Source organism: Giraffa tippelskirchi, chromosome 10 (assembly GCF_054371585.1).
Source record: "Giraffa tippelskirchi isolate mGirTip1 chromosome 10, T2T-mGirTip1v1.2.pri, whole genome shotgun sequence".
In the NCBI taxonomy this organism is placed as follows: domain Eukaryota; kingdom Metazoa; phylum Chordata; class Mammalia; order Artiodactyla; family Giraffidae; genus Giraffa; species Giraffa tippelskirchi.
The window spans coordinates 79,478,354-79,504,421 of NC_137284.1; the positions used below are offsets into that span (position 1 = coordinate 79,478,354).

General features: G+C 36.6%; 1 protein-coding gene across 15 annotated transcripts in view; it reads right to left on the reverse strand.

Moving 5' to 3' along the window:
• The window catches only part of RUNDC3B (RUN domain containing 3B), a 156,376-nt gene that overhangs the window by 101,463 nt on the left and 28,845 nt on the right, over positions 1-26,068 (reverse strand). For 5 of the 15 annotated variants that reach the window (XR_014067450.1, XM_081536479.1, XM_081536486.1 and 2 more), the window contains one exon: positions 4,430-4,480. The exons of the other annotated variants lie outside the window; for them this stretch is intronic. Coding sequence is in view for 4 of the 5 variants with exons in the window: in XM_081536479.1 (XP_081392605.1) it covers positions 4,430-4,480 (51 nt within the window). In the remaining variant the exon portion in view is untranslated. The remainder of the gene's footprint in view (positions 1-4,429; positions 4,481-26,068) is intronic. 15 annotated transcript variants of the gene reach the window in all.

Here is a 26,068-nt window from a genome sequence, read left to right on the forward strand (position 1 = left end):
CTACTGGTAATATGTATAAGATAGATCAGTGATGAAAACCTACTATATAGCACAGGGAACTCTACTCAGTGCTTTGGGGTCACCTAAATGGGAAGGAAATCCCCAAACGAGGGGATACATGTATACGTAGGCTGATTCTCTTTGTTGCACAGTAGAAACTAACACAGCATTGTGAAGCAACTACACTACAGTAAAAATTAATTAAAAAAAACAGAGTCCCCTTTTGGAGGAGAGGAAACAAAGATACGGAAAAACTAAATATCTAGGCTTAGGTTACACAGAGAAAGAATGGATGCTAAATCCTCAAGACTCCTGCTATGTGTATCATATGCTGTCTACAGCACTTTCACCCAAGAGACAATGACAGGATTTCCTAGATAAGAAACTAAAGAAACTGAGAAACTAAACAACTAACAAAATGACACATCACCGTGACTTGCAGGGCCTGAGGCTGAAGCTGAAGCTCCAATACTCTGGCCACCTGATGTAAAGAGCTGACTCATTAGGAAAGACCCTGGCAAAGACTGAAGGCAGAAGGAGAAGGGGACAACAGAGGATGAGATGTTTGGATGGCATCATCGACTCAATGGACATGAGTTAGAGCAAGCTCCGGGAGATGGTGAAGGACAGGGAAGCCTGGCGTGCTGCAGTCCATGGGGTTGCAAAGAGTTGGACACACCTGAGTGCCTGAACAACAACAACAAAGTATATCAGTAATAGTACCTTCACAACACTTCCACCTACTCAATAAATTAGATGAGAGGATGATTGGCTTGATTCTTCCTGCCTTCCTCTTTCATGTGCATCATTTTCAAAATGAATTTGTTAAATCAAGACCCTGAATTTTTCACATTCAGAAGGATGTGCTTTGATTAAGAGAAGGTGGGGATGCTTGTTAGAAACTCCAAATGAACTCTCATGTAAACTGTCTATATATCCTAGGATTTTAAGTAATTAATTTCTGCTTCTATGAAAACTGTTGAGGTTAATTAAGAATAACAGAAGTGTTCAACTGGTTATTTGAATTATTACTTGAACATTGCTTGTACTTAAATACAGATTAACTGTTAGCAGAAGATGTACTTGGGGTTATTAGTCTGTAAAGCCTATATTCAACAGGAAAATTAAACAACAGTTACAAGCTGACCATGCCTTTAAAAATAATTGCTGAGGTAATAAATAATCACTCCAAAGATATTCTCATTTCCTTTAAAAATAACCACAAAAGCAAATCACGTAGCAAGGAACTGACTAGCCTATATTTTGAAGAAATTTTATTCAGGAGAAGAAACACGCTATCACTAATTGAATTCTCTTTTTAATGTTGGCAACAAGTACAGATGTATACAGTGCTTTCAATTTTATATGTATTTTTAGAAGTTGACTTTTTACCGAAGTTAAACAAACTTTTCAATACTTATTTCCAACCCATTGATCTGACTCTAATTCATTTCAGGCACAGAAATAAGAGGTGCAAGTTTGCTAGACTAAAAGGTGATCTGCTACTAAGCAGCTACATGATGTCTTTCCCACTAAACTGCCTATTTTCAAACACCTTAAAATGGCCTGTGATCTCTAAGGTCTAACGTTATTTTAAATTGCTCTTTTATATTACCTAACTTGAATAATGTAGATATTCACATCATTCAGTATATTTGTGTTTCGCTTTTATGTCATTTTGTGGCCAGATGAGACCTTCTAAAAACTGAAATTTCCAAAGTGGTTCTCTATTTAGTAGTGGATGACGACACGTCATCTTTTGGTAATGTATAAATGGATCTGTTAAATGACTTTCTTTCTCCACTCTTTGTATTGTGCTTAGTTATGTGAAGAGCTGGTCTCACAGGTTGAATTTTTGCCACAATACATCACCTGGATGACAACATCAAAGACTATTACCTTGGACCTGCCATTTATCTAGACAAGCGATAAAAGACAGCGCCATCAAAGTTTAAAAAGCCACTCTAATATCACTGCTCCTTGGAAGAAAAGCTATGACAAAACTAGACAGTGTTTTAAAAAGCAGAGACATCACTTTGCCAACAAAGGTCCACATGGTCAAAGGTATGGTTTTTCCAGGAGTCATGTATGGATGTGAGAGCTGGACCATAAAGAAGGTTGCATGCTAAAGAACTGATGCTTTCAAACTGTGGTGCTGGAGAAGACTCCTGAGAGTACTTTGGACAGCAGGACATCAAACCACTCAATCCTAAAGGAAATCAAGCCGAATATTCACTGGAAGAACTGACGCTGAAGTGGATATTCATTGTCTATCTGATGCAAAGAGCCAATTCATTGGCCAACCCTGATATTCACTGGCCACCTGATGCGAAAAGTCAACTCACTGGAAAAGACCCTGATGCTGGGAAAGACTGAAGGCAGGAGGAGAAGGGGACAACAGAAGATGAGATGGTTGGATGGCATCACTGACTCAATGGACATGGGTTTTAGCAAACTTTGGGAGACAGTGAAGGACAGGGAAGCCTGGTGTGCTAGAGTCCATGGGGTCGCAGAGAATCAGACACGACTGAGCAACTGAACAACAAAAATATCACTGCAAAAGTTTCAGATACTTAAAGGAAACTAATTACTTGTGGATTTATATTGTTGCCAATATACTTAGGTCTTTTAACTTTGCACTGTAAATTTTACAGTGTGTGTGTGTTCAGTTGCTTCAGTTGTGTCCGACTCTTTGCCACTCTATGGACTGTAGCCCACCACAGACTCCTTTGTCCATGGGATTTTCCTGGCAAGAACACCGGAGTGAGTTGCCATTTTCTCCTACTGGGGGGATCTTCCCAACTCAGCGATTGAACCCACGTCTCCTGTGTCTCTTGCTACCACAGGCGGATTCTATACCACTGAGTTGCCAGGGAAGCAGGAATCTTCAATTTCTTCCTGCTAATTTATGAAAATTAGTTTAAAATTTTCTAAACAGAGAAAATTCCCATTTCTGCAAAAGATCAGAATCTTGTCCTTTAAAAAAAAAAGGCACTACTATTAGTAGAAGTTCACATTTATTAGACCACCCAGTTTTGAAAGTACAATTGTGATCTTGATTAATTTTCTAGATAAAGTTTCACGTTAACGTTCTAAAAAAAAAAAAGAACAAATATAAACACAACCTATCTTTAATAACACTTTCAGCTGATGTAAATAAGTCTGGTCTAGATGAGATACTCAACTGTACTTATACCACTAGCCCTATGTTACTTATTAGATGCCTCAAGTAAATCATTCAGCAACTATGAATCACAGTTACCAATCTATAAAATGTAATCATTATCCTTTGGTACTGACAATGTCTTGTTCACTGGTAAGGAATTTATCACAAACAAGCTTCTAAACTATACCATAGTTTATACCATAAAAATTAGTCAATTCTTAATCTCCCAAAACAACAAAGAAAATGAAGACAATCAGGTTCACCAGAAATCTGAAAACTGAATTGGACTTATAGGCTTTTTTATCCTAGTAGTTTTACCATTTTTTGAAGCAGAATACAAAGGTTTTGCTTTCTTCTTCCACCAGCATTTTTAATATAAGGCTTAGAACACTGGTAGACTGAATTAAAGCACGAAGGCTGACATCCACATAGAGTCACATATCAAACCATAGGCCTGAAGAAATGGAGTGTAATGTTTTAGCAGTGACTAAGGTTATACATAAGAGACCTAAATTGTTTAAAGCGATTGTGGGGGTCAGAATTGAGGAAACGAGAACATACTCTTTTTCTATTTCTACCTGTCCTACTATAAGTGATCTTTAAAAATAACAACTATGTACTTCTTTTCTAAGTGAAAAATATAATAAGAGGCCAGGTCATTAGCATGAGGCCTAGCAGTGCTTTGTATACAGCAGGAACACAATAAAAAAAGTTTCAAATAAGTGAGTTAAGGCATATATTCTACCTTGAAGAAAGGAAACTAAGGACTATATTCCCACTAGTGGTTTAAGACCAGTAGTGACTGTTGACAGCACCCATGTATGTTTTACTGAGTAACTTTGGAAAATTCACAGCTTCCCTGAGCCCCAGTTAACATGTAATTCAAATATAATTTTACAACACTTACAAACTGAGAAAATAATCAGTAAGTCTTATATTAGTGAGTGATAGTAAAATATAAATAACACAGATACACATGATTAATAAACTTGTGCTTACAACCAGGAAACTTAATAGAAATATATAGAGGGGGTCATGTAGGAGAGTAAATGGAGTATTATATTGTGTGGGTTAACAAAAAGCTTTTAATTTAAAAATCAGCGTAAGCCTAGTTCTGCCCTCTGGATTAACAAAAGCAGAAAGCTTTGCAAAACCCATGCAATGTACTGAGAAAGATCACTTAACTGATACAGCCCTCCCCAGTAAGTCAATTCCATGCTCCCGTGCAGCTCAGTGGTGGGAGACATCACCAGCATAGAGTACCTTGAAGAGGTATTTGCAGATGAGACAGCCATCGGCAACTTTGGGGACTCTCTTTAAAAAAAATAAACAACAACACAGACATATTTGAGAAACCTGACATGAAGTTTACAAAAGCAAACTGAACAGCTCCAATAAGATAGCTACACATAATCTTGATACAGTAAACACCACTTACATCTATTACATAAGATGGACTCAATTAAGGTGAATATGGGCTCTACTCGCATGGAAATCAAACTGGTCTCTTGTAGCCTATTCTGTTGGAGAGGCTGGGGTGTCTAAGGTACAAAAGAGAGAAGCTACTGTTCCCTGTTTACATTCATCTCCATTACTGCTCCCCAAACATAATAAGCTGATAACGAAAGAAGGCAAAATGAACAAGAAGCCTGCTGAATTTGCTAGCCTTGCACCTCAGAATGTATACAAATGGCTGGGAAAGTTGCTCACTTATTGAACTATATGACTCAGAAAGTTAACTTTATTTATTTTTTTTTTTTAGAAAGTTAACTTTAAAAATAAATGTTCTTTTTTACTGTTAAACTTTTCAAAAAGTTATAAAATTCATTTTAAGGAGCAGTTCTCTCTTTTATTGGTTTAAGAAGAGCTAAAGTTTGCATATTTTTTTCTGAATCATGAGAACAGCACTTAATTATTTGGTAAAATAACCCTTAGTTTAACCAATGTTGACTAAATGTCTACATTGTGCAAAAACTCTTGTTTTTCCTACAGCTTCCAATTATTGTTTAACAATCACCATCTGGAAAAGTACTATAAATTCTTGCCTATGTTTTCTGGCAATTCCCAGTAGAATTATACAGGAACACTCCAAAGTCAAATTTCTGAAGTCATACTCCCCACAGATGGTATCTTCTTTCATAAGCAAACACTGAAATTCCAATAGGACATGGTCCCACACCTTTCCAAATACTTAGACCTTTTATGAAACTAAACAGAATCAACCAACCAAACAGTCAGTAATGTATAAAAAAATAAAAGGAAGGAGATATATATAGTTGTGCTATTGGCTACGTCTATGTCTCTACTATTCAGCTCTATCCTCCTACATCCATTTGCATCACTGCAAACAAATATTAAATTTGGAAATGCATATCCAAAAGGATCTATAACCAAAACGTACCCTAGTTGAAGCCCATATTAAAATTGAATGCTCTTTCTACAACAAACAAAATGAAAATCTCTCTGCATTAAATGTAAATCAGAACAGAATGCTTTTCATTGAAAATGTTAAGAACACCAATTTTTAATGTTTCAACCACGTTTACTAGCTCTGCCTTGAAAGTAGTGTATCTGTAGTCATTTACATAATCAAAAAGTTATCAAAGTAAAAACAATTTTCAGGAAAACTGTGCTTAAAGTAATTTTACTTAAAAAAAAAGTCTTGAGTAAGATTCATTATGTTCAGATTTATGTCATGGTTTAATCAATCCCTGGTACAAAATGGGAAACAACTACTCAATCTATTATGAAGCTCAATTTATACTTTAGGGTTTTTTCCAGCTGTTAACATGTTAGCCTTTATGACCTGGTTATGTGTAATATTTTGATTCTGGCTGTGGAACATCATCTGAAAATTTTAACAACTAAAACATTTCCACTTATTTGTAGGCATTAATTGCTTTGATCGTAATTTAATATCTCACTTGAGGTCAGTTATAAGCAACCAGAAGTGTCCAGACCAAAAGACAATCCACCAGATTCCAATTATCTGTAGTCACAGTTCCGCACCCCTCTCGTTTTGTAGATGGAAGGATGAGGCCCAGGGAGCGCCCACCTAGACCAGCACATCTCTGTTCCCTGGATCCTCATGCTCATCTACTCCTTCGGGTGCAGACAAGATCTGACAGATGGGAGAATCCGTCGACTGGCTTTCCTGGTTGAACATGAGTTCTTACTACAGTCTCATAAATGGGAAAAATAATGGGGCAGTAAACACAGAGTGTGAATGGGGTAAATATTTTTCATATAAAATTTAAATACTTAGATGGCGCCAAAAAAAAAAAAAATATATAAATGAATGGCAAAGCTTACATTATTTCAAAGTGGCTCAAGGAGTGGCTTGTTAGTAGAAAACATTCTCATTTTCAATTGAAATTAAAACTTTTTAAAGTTTTAAAGTATACAATAATATTTATATATTATTTAAATTATTTATAATATATAAAAGACATAATACATACACGATATACCTGAACAAGAATATAGGTATATTAATATGTAAATACATAAAATTTATTTACATATTTCATATGTAATTTATGTTACACATATCATATGTAATTAAGATGTAATATTATATATTCAAATCTATTACATATATATAATGTTATATATTTAACTTTAAATATATAATGTTAGGACAGATGAGACAAGACCAAATATTTAAACCAAACAAACTGAATATGCTTTGTTCAAGAACAGAAGTCACTCAAACGGGCCTTTATCATGATAGAATGTATGGAGATCCCAGGTGCTGGTTTCTAAGATTTTATCCAAAAGAGGAATCTACTCAGAAATGGATACACAGTAAAAGAATGCTCAATTATACTGAAGATACAGTATTTTCTGACTTGGAAAGTAGGTAATTTTCAAAAACAAATAAGTAAATCAACTTTATAATCTTTATATTAACATGGAAAATGGGCACCACACAGAAAAGACTACTGCTTTAGACAAATCAATCAGCCTTGGTGATAAGACTGAATATAATACTCATCCATAAATACATTTATTTTTCCCTTTTTTTCATGTTAGCCCTTGTTACAACTTTAGCTTTCTATTTATTTTGGTTCCTTTGATGACTAAGCTACATTACCATGATTGATAAAGTCTGATAAATGCTAACAACTATGTAAAACATGCACCTTTTGCCTCTGCTGTATTTAGTCTGATTTTCTCTTTGTGCGTGTATACTTTTCTAATAAGGCTACAAGTAGATGATTTTACTTTTATGTAATTAAAGATGGATTCCTGAAAAGATCCCTAGATCAACAGATTTGTAAATTGATTGCCATTTATAAAGCAAATAACAAAACTGATCATCAATGATCAGATGGTAGTCAGAATTTTCACAAGTTTTCTTTTTAAACTGGGAATACCACACAGAATATACTCTATTCTGTCATTAATACTAATAATGTTCAAGTTTGTATTGCTTGAAATTTTGAATCTTTAACCATGTATTTGTATGTAAGAGAAAAATCACTCAGTGAAGCAATATTTACCACTGCAATATGCACTGTAATTCAGCTAACAATGAAACAGTGTCTTTTCTATGTAGCCATTTTCCACTTTTTAGTAGCTTCTAAAATTAAAATATTATATATAACTTATCTTAAACTTCTTAAAAGTTTGCTTTAAAATGCCATTTACAGGTAAATGTAGGTACATTGAAATAGTATTTGGTTATTTGATTCAACAATTTTAAAAAACTGAGCACCAAAATCATGCAAATACTTTACATTTGATAAGTCATAGTGACTTTAAAGAAAAAGAATATAGGAAGAATTTTAACCAAATAAAAATATTAGATTATATGCATGAACAACTCACTGAAATTAGAAAATTAGAAAAATGTAGGAACTGAAATTATGATGCTCTCCAAAAATGAATGAAAGTCCATTAAATTGTGCAATCTTTTCCCTGTTCTATAATATGAGAAATATTTACTTGCTTTAAATGAGCAATATTTGAGCATTAAGTGATCTAAACTGTTGAAGTTATGTAACAAAAATTTTACCAAGAAAAAACTTTCCATTACTGAAAATAAACAAAATAAGATTTGATAATTACAATTACTGTAAGCAGCTCTACGCTAATTTGCAAAAATCATAAGATCAAACTGGGAATGTCCTATTATTTTTCTGGCAGAGACTCAAAGGGCTACAGACACAGGTAAACAAGCACAAACATGAATTACCATCAGAAACCATCATTTCCTGCTAACTCCAAGAACTGGATTATCTAATAGAATAACAAACTTTTTTAACTCTATCATATATTAAAAAAAACAAAACACAAAATATCCTAGGCAATTCTATCAATAGTAGCTATTATTTAATAAGTCTTTTCATAATGCTTTCTTCCATGTAGTAGTCCCTTCTCAGAAAGTGAAAGTGAAAGTGAAGTTGCTCAGTAGTGTCCGACTCTTTGCAACCCCATGGACTGTATGTAGCCTACCAGGCTCCTCCATCCATGGGATTTTCCAGGCAAGAATACTGGAGTGGGTTGCCATTTCCTTCTCCAGGAGATCTTCCCCACCCAGGGATCAAACCCGGGTCTCCCGCATTGTAAACAGACATTTTACTGTCTGAGCCACCAGGGAACCCAACTCTAAATTGTAATTCTTTAATTTGAAGGAGTTTTGAAGGGAAGTTCACAAAAAATAAACTTGAAAAACTCTCCATGGGTAACCAGGTTTAAAACCGTTAATAAACCCCTCCTTCTGTAAATAAGAAAATGCTTAAATATGAACGTTAAAAATTCCTTGAAAATTATGGTTTGGTTCTAAAATATAAAAACTGTTTTGTTCGTATCTCCAAATAAATATAAAAACTTGAGATATCTTTCTTGCTCTTCACCTAAAAACACCTACAACAAATAACACTAGTTAAGAGTAGTATGACAATCACATAGCTTCAAACAGGAGCAAATCAAGTATGTGGCCATTGTGTGTTTCAGAATTTTAAACATTCAAAACCATATATAATATGAAACTAAGACAAGAAAAATATTTCAGATGTTTCAAAACAGAAATAAACTTTCAAGTGAAACATTAGAATAAAATAATAAACTACCAATAATAATCATGTAAGAAGAGTAATATCAAGGGAGAAAAAAGTTATTGATCAAAATGAGCTATAAAATAATGAGTTCCACATAATGTACATAATTAATTCTTTTTTATTCTAGACTAATTTAAACAATTCATTCCACAAAAGAAACAAAGTCATAATCTGGAAGTTAGGAAAAGAGATGAATAAACATGAATATTCATTCAATCTCATTTTAAAATAAAAACAAATTAAAATAACAAAATGTTGTATATATTTCATATTAATAGAAGATCAAAAACATTTTCCCCTCACTAAACTAAAAACAGTAATATAATAGTATAATGAGCATATGAGAAAATAACCATATATACTATCGTTGGTACAACCTGATAGATGATAGATAATATAGCAACATACATTAAACATAACATAGTACATATATATCATAATATGCATACCCTTTAATTTCAGTAATTACAATTCTAAGAATTCATTAGCTACTATCATTAACAGAAAACAATTTTAAAGAATTAGAAAACTGTGAAAATTTTTTTCAGTGATATATGACAGCATGTTTATGAAAGAGATATTTGGTAAAAAATTTTGATAAGTAAATATGACTTTAATCATGGTTCATTTATACAATTGACTATATTTGCTTAAAATGAGATGGAAATATAAGTAAGAGAATAGAAGATAGATGCTCAAAAACCTGTACATGACTTTTCCATAACATTACTATTATAATAGTACTGTTGCTATATAAAAAAATGGAAACAATCTACATGCCCATTAAATGATTAATGAATGCACAAAATGTGGTGTATCTATATAATGGAACATTATTCAGCCATTAAAAGGAATGAAGTTCTGGTACCTGTACAAGAAGGATTAGCCTTGAAAACATGCTAAATTAAAGAAGCCAAACATAAAAGCCACATATTTTATGATTTAATTTATATGAAATGTTCAGAAGTAAATCCATAAGGACCAAAAGTATATTAGTGGTTTCTAGGAAATGGGGTGGGGGCGGTGGGGAGAGAAAAGGAAGTGACTGCTCAGTGGATACAGACGTTCTTTTATAATATAATGAAAATGTCCTAGAACGGACAGCAGTGATAGTCGCACAAAACTGTGCATATACTAAAATCCAGTATACTGTACACTTTACAATGGTTAAAGTAGTGAACTTTATGTTATATGAATTTAATCTCAAGTCTTAAAATGCTAATAAAACAAAATGAAATGGAAAAATATAGTATGACTAACGGCAAAACACAGGACATAACAAAGAAAATACACATATTGTCTATGTATACATATTCAGATGTGATAGATATACAGAAAGTTGCTAGCTGCCATTATATCTGGGATTTCTGGAAGGTTTTATTAATACTTCTATGGTTTTATATGTGAACCCCTCGACATTTTTACATGGAGTAGGAGTAAAAGGGAAGGCAGAAAACAACTGATAGTCCAAGAAGATGAAAGTATACATATACACAAAGGGGTTAAATTAAGGAATCGTGCTAGAGATTTAACAATTTCTTCCTTTCTTTCCTTTTTTTAAAAACATAGAACATTAACAAGAATATAAACAAAGTCAAATAGTCCACATGGCCTTTATGGGATAAAATCTTAAAATGAAGAAAGAGGTTTTTCAAAAGGCATCAGAAAAACAAGAAATGATAAGGGCTATAAGCTTAGGAATACATAAAAGTATAGGAATATAATAAAAAAAGATATATGAAGAATAGGAAACTTGAGTGATACTTCATGGTTTCCAGTTACATTTTTTTAACCATACTTGCCTTACAAACTGAAGTTCTCTGTTTTTAGAATCAACATAGCTGCTTATTTAACTACTTGAACTTTACATTTACTGTACTACATAGAGGTTAATTTTATTTCCTATACAATTTAAGGGGCTTCCCCCATGGCTCAGCAGTAAAGAATCTGCCTGTCAATGCAGGTTCAAACCCTGGGTCAGGAAGATCCCCTGGAGTAGGAAATGGCAACCCACTCCAGTATTCTTGCCTGGGAAATCCCATGGACAGAGGAGCCTAGCGGGCTACAGTCCATGGAGTCGCAAGAGCAGGATACGACTTAGCAACTAAAACATACAATTTAAAACACTGAACGAAAGCAACCATCTACATACAACACTGGATGTTTCAAGAATGTTTGAATATGATGATTTTCTGAGATACAAAATCTGCTGAAGGTTTCCTACATTTCCAAGTATAAAATGGAAGTACATTTCAAGAACAGAGTGGCCTTGTCCATTGTCTAAAAGCCAAACTTTGGCAACCTTCAGAGCCACTTTCTTTTCTATTGTATCATGTTTTTTTGGCCTGAGTAGGTGAGTTTTATTGGGTGAGTTGTGTTCAAATGTTACTGCAGAAACAATTCAAGTCTCATTTTATGTGCGAAGAATCAAAAGTTGGAAAACATTCAAAAATTAACAAAGAAAAGTCAAGAGCCAAATGGAGAGGTTTATCTTTACCATTGTTTCTAACAGTGTTTACACCACACTTCAAAAGGTGGCCTCATGGGGAGGTAACGATTTATTATTTAAGTCAGGAAGAGCTTTGAGGTTCAAGCCAGTGTTCCTGAACAATGCTTAGGTATCATAACAGTTCAACTGGATTGCAGAAATTCTAAAATGTCAAGTCACAGACATTCTACCTTATTTTAAGAGTCTGAATCCAGATGCTATCAGAGAAAAAAAACAAACAAAAAAAACCCCCACAAAAAACCAGCCCAGAGATTAGTACTCAGGGGATCAAGAAGTGGAAATTTCTCAAGAGTTCTGTTTTCCAACAAATATTCACTATGTGCCTATATCCCAAGCACTGTTTAAGAAATCTAGGGGACATCAATGAACGAAACAAAGATCTTTAGCCTAACGAAGCTTATACTTTAGCAGAGGTAAAGGAATACAATAAACAATAATCATAATGAGTAAATCACATATGTCAGAAGTTAAGACTTAAAAAATAAGCAGGACAGGGAAAAGAGGTCAGGAATGCTTCAGGTGAAAGGAGGTGAGATGAGTTCTAATTTAAAATATGCTGGAAGGGTTTATGCTTCAATGAACAGTTTTGAAACAGATGGGGAGTTAACCATTCAGATGGAGGTGTGCAATGGTGTTCTATGATAGCAGTGGCTGGTTACTCAAGAAAAAGGAGAAGACCAATAAGACTAGAGCACGGCAATTTAAAAAGAGAAAGAGGATTCTCCGTGCATAGTGTAACTAGAGAACACTGTTGAGAACTGAGGCAAAATCTAAACTCAAAGTGAGTCAGCAAGCCCAATGTTAGGAAGTTTAATTAGAAGATTAATTCATAGGAAATTTGATACATCAACAGTATCTTATTATATTTGGCCATTTGATGTATCAATAGTATCTCATTATATTTGTTCCTTTTTTCTTTAATTAGTTCAGTTCAGTCACTCAGTCTTGTCTGACTCTTTGCAACTCCATGAATCGCAGCACACCAGGCCTCTCTGTCCATCACCAACTCCCGGAGTCCACCCAAACCCATGTCCATCGAGTCGGTGATGCCGTCCAACCATCTCATCCTCTGTCATCCCCTTCTCCTCCTGCCCCCAATCCTTCCCAGCATTAGGGTCTTTTCCAATGAGTCAACTCTTCGCATGAGGTGGCCAAAGTATTGGAGTTTCAGCTTCCACATTAGTCTTTCCAATGAACACCCAGGACTGATCTCCTTTAGGATGAACTGGCTGGATCTTCTTGCAGTCCAAGGAACTCTCAAGAGTCTTTTCCAACACCACAGTTCAAAAGCATCAATTCTTCGGCACTCAGCTTTCTTCACCATCCAACTCTCACATCCATACATGACCACTGGAAAAACCATAGCCTTGACTAGACAGACCTTTGCTGGCAAAGTAATGTCTCTGCTTTTAAATATGCTATCTAGGTTGGTCATAACCTTCCTTCCAAGGAGTAAGTGTCTTTTAATTTCATGGCTGCAATCACCATCAGCAGTGGTTTTGGAGCCCCAAAAAATAGTCTGACACTGTTTCCACTGTTTCCCCATCTACTTCCCATGAAGTGATGGGACCAGCTTTAGTCCTCTATGATACTCAGAGCTTTTTCATTTTAATCAGCTATTTTTCATATAACCTTTACAAAATTCACCACTATATCCCATCTCCATATCACCTAGTTGAAGTTTTCAAGATGTTTTTTCAAGATTGTTTCTGACCACTTTACTGATAAATTTCATATTTTTCTTAAACTGTCCAGTCTACAAAACACTACTACAGTCAAAGTCACAGATGACATTTTAGAAATGAAATTTAAATTTTTATTTGAGGCACTTTTATGTCTTTCTTGTGTGGACTCCTCTCTGACCCAATAAGGCAGAAAGGATTATTCACGCTTTTGTGCTACATCACGCTCGTTAAATACTTCTACTATGACTCAATGACACTAATCTACATCATTGTTTGTTAATGTACCTTCCCTTTGCCCTCCAAAACTGATTTCATGTGAAAGCATGCCTTATTAATCTTTGTATCCCATACGGTAGCAGAGGATCTAGATGGACGGTTAAATAAGAGAATGAATGGTATAAATAGGGTGTGCGTGTGTGTGTGTGTGATTAGGGGAAAAACGAAAAAAGAGGAAGGCATATGTGCAATGTCAAGTTTAAAGCATGTGCTCCAGGAAAAGTATAGGGAACTCACACTATGACTTGTTGCCAAAGCAGAGGAAAAATAAAATTATATTTAGCCAAGAAAAATGTGAAGGGATGATGGCTATCTTCCTTGGAGTTTCTTTCTACTATGTTAGGAAACTTACTCAACTTCCTAAGGTAACCAAGAATCAAGGAATGGTAATTTTAAGTATTACACTGAAAGAGTGGGATCTTTGCCATTTTAAAATGTTTAATGGGAACTGACAGAACTTGAGTAAGTTATAAATATATATTTTAAGGTACAGCAAGTTTGCTGTTGGTATTCAGAGTGCTCAGTCTCTCAGTTGTGTCTGACTGCTTGTGACCTCATGGACTGTAGCCTGCCAGGCTCCTTTGCCCATGGAATTTTCCACGCAAGAATACTGGAGTGGGGTGCCATTTCCTACTCCAGGATGGAACCTGCATCTCCTGCATTGGCAGGTGGATTCTTTACCACTAGCACCACGTGGCAAGCCTAGTTCTGTGCATTTTTTAAATGCAACCAATCATGTAACCATGATCACAAGATACATGACAGTTCTACAACCCAAAAACACTCCTTCATGCTGACAGTATATACTCAACATCTCTAATCACTAAGCCCTGATAACCACTGAATCTCTTCTCTGACATGACAGTCCAGTCTGTTCTAGAATGTTATACAAATGGGAGCATACAGTATCTGAGCATACAGTATCCTTTAGAGGCTCACTTCTCTCACTTAGCATAATACATCTGAGATTCATAAAGGTTGTTGTGTACAGAGAAGATGTTTTTTCCCTTTTGTTCTCAGTTTATATGGATTGTGTTGGTTTATCTAATCTTCACATGAAGGACATTTGGGCTGTTTCTAGTTTTTAGTGATTATGAATACGGCTGTTATAAACAGATCTTTGTGCAAAGATAAGTTTCCATTTCTCTTGAGTACAGGAATTAGCTTTTGGGAAACCATTTTGCATTCCCACCGGTAATACATCAATATTTCAAATTCCCCACATCCCTACTAGAAATGGGTATAGAGTACAGCAGTGCCTGTGGTTTTAATTGTACTTTCCAAGTAACTAATGATACTGAACATGTTTCCGTGTGTTCTACATGCCTTTTGCGTATTTTCATTGGTGAAGGGTCTGTTCAAATTTTTGCTCGTTATTAAATTGGGTTACATGTTTTCAAATTATTACATTTTCATAGTTCTTAGTATATTCTGGATACAAGCCCATTGTCAAATATGTGATTAGCAACTATTTTCTCCCAGCCTATGGTTTGTGTTATTCTCTTAAAAATGTCTTTTGGAGGAAAAAAGTTGGTAATTTTGCTGAGGTTTACAAGTCATTATTTTTTGTTTGGCAGATTACACTTCTGTTGTTTCACCTAAAATGTTTGCCTCATTAAACATAACAAAGATGTTTTACATTTTTGTGGTTTTTACGTTTTTACATGTAGTCTATGATCCATTACGAAATGATTCTTGTATGTGGTGTGAGGTAGAACTCAAAGTTCACTTTTTTGCATATAGAATTATGGATGGAGGTTTGTGACACTACACAGGAGGCAGGGATCAAGACCACCTCCAAGAAAAAGAGATGCAAAAAGGCAAAAAGGTTGTCTGAGGAGGCCTTACAAATAGCTGAGAAAAGAAGAGAAGTGAAAGGCAAAGGAGAAAAGGAAAGATATATCCATTTGAATGCAGAGTTTCAAAGAACTGCAAGGAGAGATAAGAAAGCCTTCCTCAGTGATCAATGCAAAGAAATAGAGGAAAACAACAGAATGGGAAAGACTAGATATCTCTTCAAGAAAATTAGAGATACCAAGGGAACACTTCATGCAAAAATGGCCACAATAAAGGACAGAAATGGTATAGACCTAACAGAAGCAGAAGATATTAAGAAGAGGTGGCAAGAATACACAGAAGAACTATACAAAAAAGGTCTTCATGACCCAGATAACCACGATGGTATGATCACACACCTAGAGCCAGACATCCTGGAATGGGAAGTCAAGTGGGCCTTAGGAAGCATCACTACAAACAAAGCTAGTGGATGTGATGGAATTCCAGTTGAGCTATTTCAAAACCTAAAAGATGATGCTGTGAAAGTGCTGCACTCAATATGCCAGCAAATTTGGAAAACTCAGCAGTAGCCACAGGACTAGAAAACGTCAGTTTTCATTCCAATCCCTAAGAAGGGCAATGCCAGAGAATGCTCAAACTACTGCACAATTGTACTCATCTCATACACTAGCAAAGTAATGCTCAAAATTCTCCAAGCCAGGCTTCAACAGTATGTGAACCATTAAATTCCAGATGTTCAAGCTGGATTTAGAAAAGGCAGAGGAACCAGAGATCAAATAGCCAACATCTGCTGGATCACATAAAAAGCAAGAGAGCTCCAGAAAAACATCTATTTCTGCTTTATTGACTATGCCAAAGCCTTTGACTGTGTGGATCACAACAAACTGGAAAATTTTGAAAGAGATGGGAATACCAGACCACCTGACCTGCCTCCTGAGAAATCTGTATTCAGGTCAAGAAGCAACAGTTAGAACTGGACACGGAACAACAGACTGGTTCCAAATAGGGAAAGGAGTACATCAAGGCTGTATATTATCACCCTGCTTATTTAATTTATATGCAGAGAACATCATGCGAAATGCCAGGCTAGAGGAACCACAAGCTGGAATCAAGATTGCTCGGAGAAATATCAATAACTTCAGAATTGCAGATGATACCACCCATATGGCAGAAATCGAAGAAAAACTAAAAAGCCTCTTAATGAAAGTGAAAGAGGAGACTGAAAATGTTAGCTCAAAACTCAACATTCAAAATACGAAGATCATGGTATCCGGTCCCATCACTTCATTGCATACAGATGGGGAAACGATGGAAACAGTGACAGACTTTATTTTGGGGGGCTCCAAAATCACTGCAGATGGTGACTGCAGCCGTGAAATTTAAAGACGCTTGTTCCTTGAAAGAAAAGCTATAAACAACCTAGACATCATATTAAAAAGCAGAGACATTACTTTGCCAACAAAGGTCTGTCTAGTCAGAGCTATGGTTTTTCCAGTAGTCGTGTATGGATGTGAGAGTTGTACCATAAAGAAAGCTGAGCACCGAAGAATTGATGCTTTTGAACTGTGGTGTTGGCGAAGACTCTTGACTGTCCCTTGGACTGCAAGGAGATCCAGCAGGTCCATCCTAAAGGAAATCAGTCCTGAATATTTTTTGGAAGAACTGATGCTGAAGCTGAAACTCCAATAGTTTGGCCACCTGATGCGAAGAACTGACTCATCTGAAAAGACCCTGACATTGGAAAAGATTGAAGGCGGGAGAAGGGGATGCTAGATGATGAGATGGCATCACTGACTCAATGGACATGAGTTTGAGCAAGCTCTGGGAGTTGGTGATGGACAGGGAAGCCTGGTGTGCTGCAGTCCATGGGGTGGCAAAGAGTTGGAAACAACTGAGTGACTGAACTGAGCTGAATCCCATTGTTCTAGCACCATTTGTTGGAAAAGATGATCAATTCACCAGTGAAATGCCTTTTCATCTTAGTAAAAAACCAATCAAGCATATCTGTGTGCCTCTTATTTCTGGACTCTACTTCATTCTACTTCCCAGGTGGCTCAGTGGTAAACAATCTGTCTGCCAAGCCAGAGACCCAGATTAGATCGCTGGGTTGGGAAGATCCTCTGAGAAGGGAATAGCAACCCACTCCAGAATTCTTGCCTTGGGAAATCCGATGCACAGAGGAGCCAGCTCATGGAATAGCAGAGTCAGACACGACTTAGCAACTTATGTATTTATGTATATTTAAAAGCTTTTACCAATAAGTAAGTAAGTGCAAGTAAGTAAGTGTTAGTCACTCAGTCATGTCTGACTCTTTGCCACCCCATGAACTGTAGCCCTCCAGGCTTCTCTGTCTATGGGATTCTCCAAGCAAGAATACTGGAGTGGATTGCCATTCCCTTTTCCAGAGGATCTTCCTGACCCAGGGATTGAATCCAGGTATCCTCCATTGCAGGTAGCTTCTTTATCGTTTGAGCTACACAGAAGTCCTAATACTTAATTTACTTTAATATTTAATTGAAATCGTAATTTGCCAATAACACACCCTTTAATCACTATTTCCTGAAAGTTCTCAAAATCAGAGACTTTGAGCATCCAACTTTGTTCTTCCTTTGTAAAACTGTTTTGCCTATTCTAGTTACCTAGTCTAGCCATTTATAGTGTCAGTTTAACATCTACAGAAAAAGCCTACTAACATTTTGAGAGGACACTGGATCTATAGATCAACAGAGAGAGAACTGACATCTTAACAATATTGAGTTTTAGAGGAATTAACAGGTCCATAATGTCACTAAGCCTAAGGCTAAGAAACCCTGCTGCAGACTTCTGTAGATCCCTGCTACACACTGAATGTTGTGCCTCTCCAACACTGAAACCTAATCCCCAGTGTGATGGTGTTTCAAAGTGGGGCTTTGGGGAGGTTATCACATCATAAGCCCTCATGAATGGGGTTAGGGCCCTTATAAAAGAGAGCATTTGTTTCATTTGTTGGAAGGTTTTCAACTACTTATTCAATCTCTTTAATAGACGCAGGACTAGGCAAGTTATCTATTTCTCTGTTAAATCTTGTTAAGATTTGTCTTTGAAGAAATTGATTCGTTTCATCCATGCTGTTAAATTTATGTTAAGAGTAGTTCATAGTATTTACTTATCCTTTGAATGTAGGATCTATAATGATATGCCCACTTTCACTCCTGATATTGGTAGTTTATGTCTTCTCTTTTTCTTGCTCACTCTGGACCAAGAGTTAATAAAATTAAAATGTATTAATGTTTTAAAACAATTGCCTTTCATGTGATTGATTTTATTTATTGTTTTTAGGTTTTTAATTTCATCAATTTCTGCCTTTATCATTTTGGATCTTTACATTTGCTTTGGGTTCAATTTTCTCTTGTTTTTTTTAATTTCTTCAGGTGGAATCTTGAATTATTGGCTTTAAACTTTTCTTCTTTTCTAATGTAACCTTCCTTATTTAATACCTTAAATATCCCTCTAACACTGCTTTAACTTCATTCCATAAATGGTATGATACATTTAATTTTTCATTCAGTTCAAAATACTTTGTAATTTTCCTTGAGACTTCCTCTTTGAAATATGAATTACTTGTGATTTTTTAAAAATTCCAAAATAGTTGGTGATTTTTCAGATCCTTCTTTTCTTAATTTCTAGTTTAATTTTGTTAGAGTCAGAGAACATACTTTGTATGATTTTAATTCTTTTAAATTTGTTAAGGTTTGTGTTATGGCTCAGAATAAGATCTTTTTGAATGTTCCATTTGCCCTTGAAAGAACATACAACCTACTGCTGTTGGGTGGAGTGCTTTATAAATGTCAATTAAGTCAGTTGGTTCAGATCTTCTATGTTATTGCTGTTACAATATTTTTACATGCTGTTTTATTTTTTATTCTTTATATGCTGTAATATTTTTTATGCTGTTTTATATTATTGCTGTTCTGTTATGCTGTTCTGATCTTCTATATTACTGATACTCTGTCTATCTGACCTCAGTTCAGTTCAGTTGTTCAGTCGTGTCTGACTCTTTGCGACACCATAAACCGCAGCACACCAGGCCTCCCTGTCCATCACCAACTCCCTGTGACCACCCAAACCAAAGTCCATCAAGTCGGTGATACCACCCAGCCAACTCATCCTCTGTCGTCCCCTTCTCCTCCTGCCCTCAATCTTTCTCAGCATCAGGGTCCTTTCCAATGAGTCAGCTCTTCGCATTAGGTGGCCAAAGTATTGGAGTCTCAGCTTCAAAATCAGTCCTTCCAATAAACACCCAGGACTGATCTCCTTTAGGATGGACTGGTTGGATCTCCTTGCAGTCAAAGGGACTCTCAAGAGCTTTCTCCAGCACCACAGTTCAAAAGCATCAATTCTTCAGCACTCAGCTTTCTTTATACTCCAACTCTCACATCCATACATGACCACGGGGAAAACCATAGCCTTGACTAGATGGACCTTTGTTGGCAAAGTAATGTCTCTGCTTTTTAATATGATGTCTAGGTTGGTCATAACTTTCCTTCCAAGGAGTAAGCGTCTTTTTATTTCATGGCTGCAGTCACCATCAGCAGTGATTTTGGAGCCCAGAAAAATAAAGTCAGCCACTGTTTCCACTATTTGCCCATCTATTTCCCATGAAGTGATGGGACCAGATGCCATGATCTTAGTTTTCTGAACGTTGAGCTTTAAGCCAACTTTTTCACTCTCCTCTTTCAGTTTCATCAAGAGGCTCTTAGTTCTTCTTCAATTTCTGCCATAATGGTGGTGTCATCTGCATATCTGAGGTTATTGATATCTCTCCCAGCAATCTTGATTCCAGCTTGTGCTTCCTCCAGCCAAGCATTTCTCATGATGTACTCTGCATATAAGTTAAATAAGCAGGGTGACAATAGACAGCCTTGACGTACTCCTTTTCCTATTTGGAACCAGTCTGTTGTTCCATGTCCAGTTCTAATTGTTGCTTCCTGATCTGCACACAGGTTTCTGAAGAGACCGGTCAGGTGGTGTGGTATTTCCATCTCTTGAAGAATTTTCCACAGTTTATTATGATCCACACAGTGAAAGGCTTTGGCATAGTCAATAAAGCAGAAATAGGTGTTTTTCTAGAACTCTCTTCCTTTTTCGATGATCCATCGGATGTTGGCAATTTGATCTCTGGTTCCTCAGCATTTTCTAAAACCAGCTTGAACATCTGGAAGTTCACAGTTCACGTATTGCTGAAGCCTGGCTTGGAGAATTTTAGGCATTGCTTTGCTAGCGTGTGAGATGAGTGCAATTGTGCGGTAGTTTGAGCATTCTTTGGCATTGCCTTTCTTTGGGATTGGAATGAAAACTGACCTTTTCCAGTCCTGTGGCCACTGCTGAGGTTTCCACATTTGCTGGCAGATTGAGTGCAGCACTTTCACAGCATCATCTTTCAGGATTTGAAATAGCTCAACTGGATTTCCATCACCTCCACCAGCTTTGTTCATAGTGATGCTTCCGAAGGCTCACTTGACTTCACTTTCCAGGATGTCTGGCTCTAGGTGAGTGATCACACCATCGTAATTGTCTGGGTCATGAAGAACTCTTTTGTACAATTCTTCTGTGTATTCTTGCCACCTCTTCTTAGTATCTTCTGCTTCTGTTAGTTCAGTTCAGTCGCTCAGTCGTGTCTGACTCTCTGCGACCCCATGAATCACAGCACGCCAGGCCTCCCTGTCCATCACAAACTCCTGGAGTCTACCCAAACCCATGTCCATCTAGTCGGTGATGCCATCCAACCATCTCATCCTCTGTTGTCCCCTTCTCCTGCCCTCAATCCTTCCCAGCATTAGGGTGTTTTCCAATGAGTCACCTCTTTGCATGAGGTGGCCAAAGTATTGGAGTTTCAGCTTCAACATCAGTCCTTCCAATGAACACCCAGGACTGATCTCCTTTAGGATGGACTGGTTGGATCTTCTTGTAGTCCAAGGGACTCTCAAGAGTCTTCTCCAACACCACAGTTCAAAAGCATCAATTCTTCAGCACTCAGCTTTCTTCATCGTCCAACTCTCACATCCATACATGACCACTGGAAAAACCATAGTGTTGACTAGATGGACCTTTGTTGGCAAAGTAATGTCTCTGCTTTTAAATATGCTATCTAGGTTGGCCATAACCTTCCTTCCAAGGAGTAAGCATCTTTTAATTTCATGGCTGCAATCACCATCAGCAGTGATTTTGGAGCCCCCCCAAAATAAAGTCTGACACTGTTTCCACTGTTTTCCCATCTATTTGCCATGAAGTGATGGGACCAGATGCCATGATCTTAGTTTTCTGAATGTTGAGCTTTAGCCAACTTCTTCACTCTCCTCTTTCACTTTCATCAAGGGGCTCTCTAGTTCTTCTTCACTTTCTGTCATCTGCATATCTGAGGTTATTGATATTTTTCCCCACAATCTTGATTCCAGCTTGTGTTTCTTCCAGCCCAGTGTTTCTCATGATGTACTGCTTCTGTTAGGTCCCCACCATTTCTGTCCTTTATTGAGCCCATCTTTCCATGAAATGTTCCCTTGGTATCTCTAATTTTCTTGAAAAGATCTCTAGTGTTTCCCATTCTATTTTTTTCCTCTATTTCTTTGCACTGATCGCTGAGGAAGGCTTTCTTATCTCTCCATGCTATTCTTTGGAACTCTGCATTCAAATGGGTATATGTTTCCTCTTCTCCTTTGCTTTTAGCTTCCCGTCTTTTCACAGCTATTTGTAAGGCCTCCTCAGACAGCCATTTTCCTTTTTGGCGTATCTTTTTCTTGCTGATTGTCTTGATTCCTGTCTCCTGTACAATGTCACAAACCTCCATCCATAGTTCATCAGGCATTCTGTCTATCAGATCTAGTCCTTTAAATCTATTTCTCACTTCTACTGTATAGTCATAAGGGATTCGATTTAGGTCATACCTGAATGGTCTAGTGGTTTTTTGCACTTTCTTCAATTTCAGTTTGAATTTGGCAATAAGGAGTTCATGATCTCATCCACAGTGACCTACTGGTTATTATAAGAGTGCTGTAGTTAATGGGACTTCCCAGATGGTACAGTTGGTAAAGAATCTACCTGCCAAGGCAGGAGACTCAAGTGATGAAGTTTCAGTCCCTGGGTTAGGAAGATCCCCTGGAGTAGGAAATGTAACCCCCCCCAGTATTCTTGCCTGGATAATTCCACGGACAGAGGAGCCTGGTGGGCTACAGTCCATGGGGTCGCAAAGAGTCAAACACAAATGAACAATTGAGAATCCACACAGGGACACTGTAGTTGATAAGTACAACTGTAGACTTTTCTCTTTTTTTTTTTTTGTTTTGGCCACACTGTGAGGCATGTGAGACCTTACTTTCCTGACCAGGGATCAAACCCATGCCCCCTGCAATGGGAGTATGGAGTCTTAACCACTGCACCAGCAGGGAAGTCCCTACTTGTAGATTTTTCTATCTTTAATTCTCTGGTCAGTCAGTTCCATCAGCTTTTGCTTTCTGAAGCTCTGTTAACCGTATGTATCTCAGGATGTTTTGTGTCTTCTGGACAAACCAACTCTCTTTTTATTATGTAAATGTCCACATTCAATCACATCAATTTTCATTGTTCTGTATTCACATTATCTGATATTAATACAGTCACTCCAAATTTCCTTCAATTAGTTTCTGCATGGAATATCTTTTTATATCTTTTACTTTTAAACTATCTGTATTACTATAGTAAAGTTTTTTTGGCCACCTCATGCGAAGAGTTGACTCATTGGACAAGACCCTGATGCTGGGTAGGATTGGGGGCGGGAGGAGAAGGGGACGACAGAGGATGAGATGGTTGGATGGCATCACCGACTCGATGGACATGGGTTTGGGTGGACTCCGGGAGTTGGTGATGGACAGAGAGGCCTGGCGTGCTGCGATTCATGGGGTCGCAAAGAGTTGGACACGACTGAGCGACTGAACTGAACTGAAAAGGAACTAATGAATACTTACTATTGGTGCCAGACTTGTTTACCTCACAACATCACACACTTTGACCACTAAGTTTAACTGCTCACTCAAAAAATCAACAACAAAGGGTAAGGATAACTTTCAAAGAAGAAAAGAAGAGAAAAGTTTGGAACGCTCTTTAGAGACAGCAAAAATTTGTCCTTAGAATTGAAAGCAGCAATTTAAGGAAAATCTTCCCTCCTCCCAACACAAAAGTAGAAATACTAGATAAAATATAATAAATACACTTTTAAACATGGTAAACACATGGGAAAAAAACTCACAGGAATCCTTAAGAGGCCAAAAATGAAAAATAAACAGAAAATAAGAGACTCTATAAAAACCCTAAAACTGAATGCATCAAAATAGACTCAAAACATAGAAAGCAAAAATAGACACATCTATAAAAATAACTTAATAAATTCACCAGAATAATACTTTAAAACTTCTGTTATTAATAGATCAAACTGATAAAAATGTGACTAGTATTTGAAAAACATAATCAAGAATTGGAGAATACAAATTCTTCTCAGTATAGAACATTTATTCAAACTAATCATACACTAAGCCATTAAGCAAATCTTATAAATTTCAAAAATATCTGCCATACAGACCAGATTCTCTGATCATAAGTCAATTAACATAAATAAAAGTGAAAATGTAAAAGCTATTTTCAGAAACATTAAAAATAAACTTCCAAATAACAGATGCTAAAGAAGAAGTAATATAAATAATAATTATTTAAAAATGAATATTAGTGAAAAGAAAACATATCCAAACTTCTAAATGTAGCCAAAGCAGCATTTGGAGAGAAGGTTAAAAATCAACAAAGCCAAAAACAAAGTTATTTATTAGTCTATTTGAAAGACTAATAAAATTACAAATCTCTGGCAATAGTGCTCATGAAAAAAAGAGAAAAAAACTAATAATCAATATCAGTGGTATAAAAGGGGACATCTGTATAGAAAATGATGCCAGGTAGTCACTAACAGAGCTTTTGTTTATTCTTTAACAGCAACGTGAATTAAGTGTAGGTGCCCCTCTCTATCCATGGATTCAACCAACCATGGATGAGGGGAAAAAAATTCCAGAAACTTCCAAAAAGCAAAACTTGAATTTACCAGGTGCTGACAACTATCTACATAGCATTTACACTGTATTAGGCATTATAAGTAATCTACAGATGATTCAAACTACACAGGAGGATGTGTGTATGTTATATGTAAATACTATGCCATTTTATATAAGGGACTTAGGCATCTGCAGATTTTGGTATCCAGGAGGTCCTCAGAAACAATCCTCCAAGGATACCTAGGAACAACTGTATACCATATCCTTCAGAGAAGGGGGATGGCTGGTAAACGATGAAGATAGGGAGCAGGTTTTTTTGAAAAGCAGAATCTTAGCTTTTAACAATGCCATAAGGATGAACATGTGACTTATCTTTAGATCTCTTCGGTGAGCTTTGAGTTTTTTTAAACCATTCAGTTGAATTCATCTATTTTAAGTGTGTCACAATGAAAGGAAAAATGGCAACTAACTAGAGGTTAAATAATTAAGAGGATATAGAGGAAACTGACAACTGTAGAAAAGAATAGAGAAATCAACAACCTCCATAGACTGATAAGCATTAAGCAAGTAAATTAGCCATTAAACTGCATTTGTGTATGCACACTGTCTTGTCCCTGCCCCACTCGACCCAGAGTTTTTACTGGCAAATTCTCCCTAATAGATGATTTCAAGATTATGCACAATTCTTACAAAGAATATTAAAAGATAAAACACCTTCATTTATTTAATGAGGTGTATATAATCTTGGTAACAACAACAAAAAGTACCAAGTACCAAACAGAAAAATGATAAATTTTGCTCATAAACTCAGAATCAAAACTTACCACTAGGGCTTCCCTGGTGGCTCAGTGGTAAAGAATCTGCCTGCCAATGCAGGAGACATAGGTTCAATCCCTGGTCTGCGAAGATTCCACATGCCGCAGAGCAACTAAGCCTGTGTACCACAACTACTGAGCTTGTGCTCCAGAAGCCAGGAACCACAACTACTGATCCCACGTGCCACATCTCCTGAAGCCTGCACCCTGGAGCCCAACAAGAGAAGCCACTGCAATGAGAAGCCCACGCACCGCAACTAAATAATAGGCCCTGCCTGCCACAACTAGAGAAAAGCCCGCACGGCAACCGAGAATCATTGGAGCCAAAAAGGAAAAAAAAAAAAACTAAATCCTAAATCTTAGAAAGTATATTAAAATAATACATGAGGTCCAAATTAGATTTTTCCCAAGGATATAGGGATGAATAAACATTAAGAAAAGCTACTGATGCAATTACTCATGTTAAAAAATTAAAGACTACCAGTTCCAGGAAAGATAAAGTATATGCTCTCTCCTTCTGCTAAATACAACCCTAAACCCTGACATTATATATGAAACAGAGCGAAGAAGATTCTGAAGGGGAAGAATTAAAAAAAAAGGACTGACTAGGGACCTTGGAACTCAAGAAATGACACAGCAGTTAAGTCCCTTTGTAACCTGAAAAACAGACTTGCTTTCTCCTCTTCAGTTTTCTCAATTAAATTTGATGGT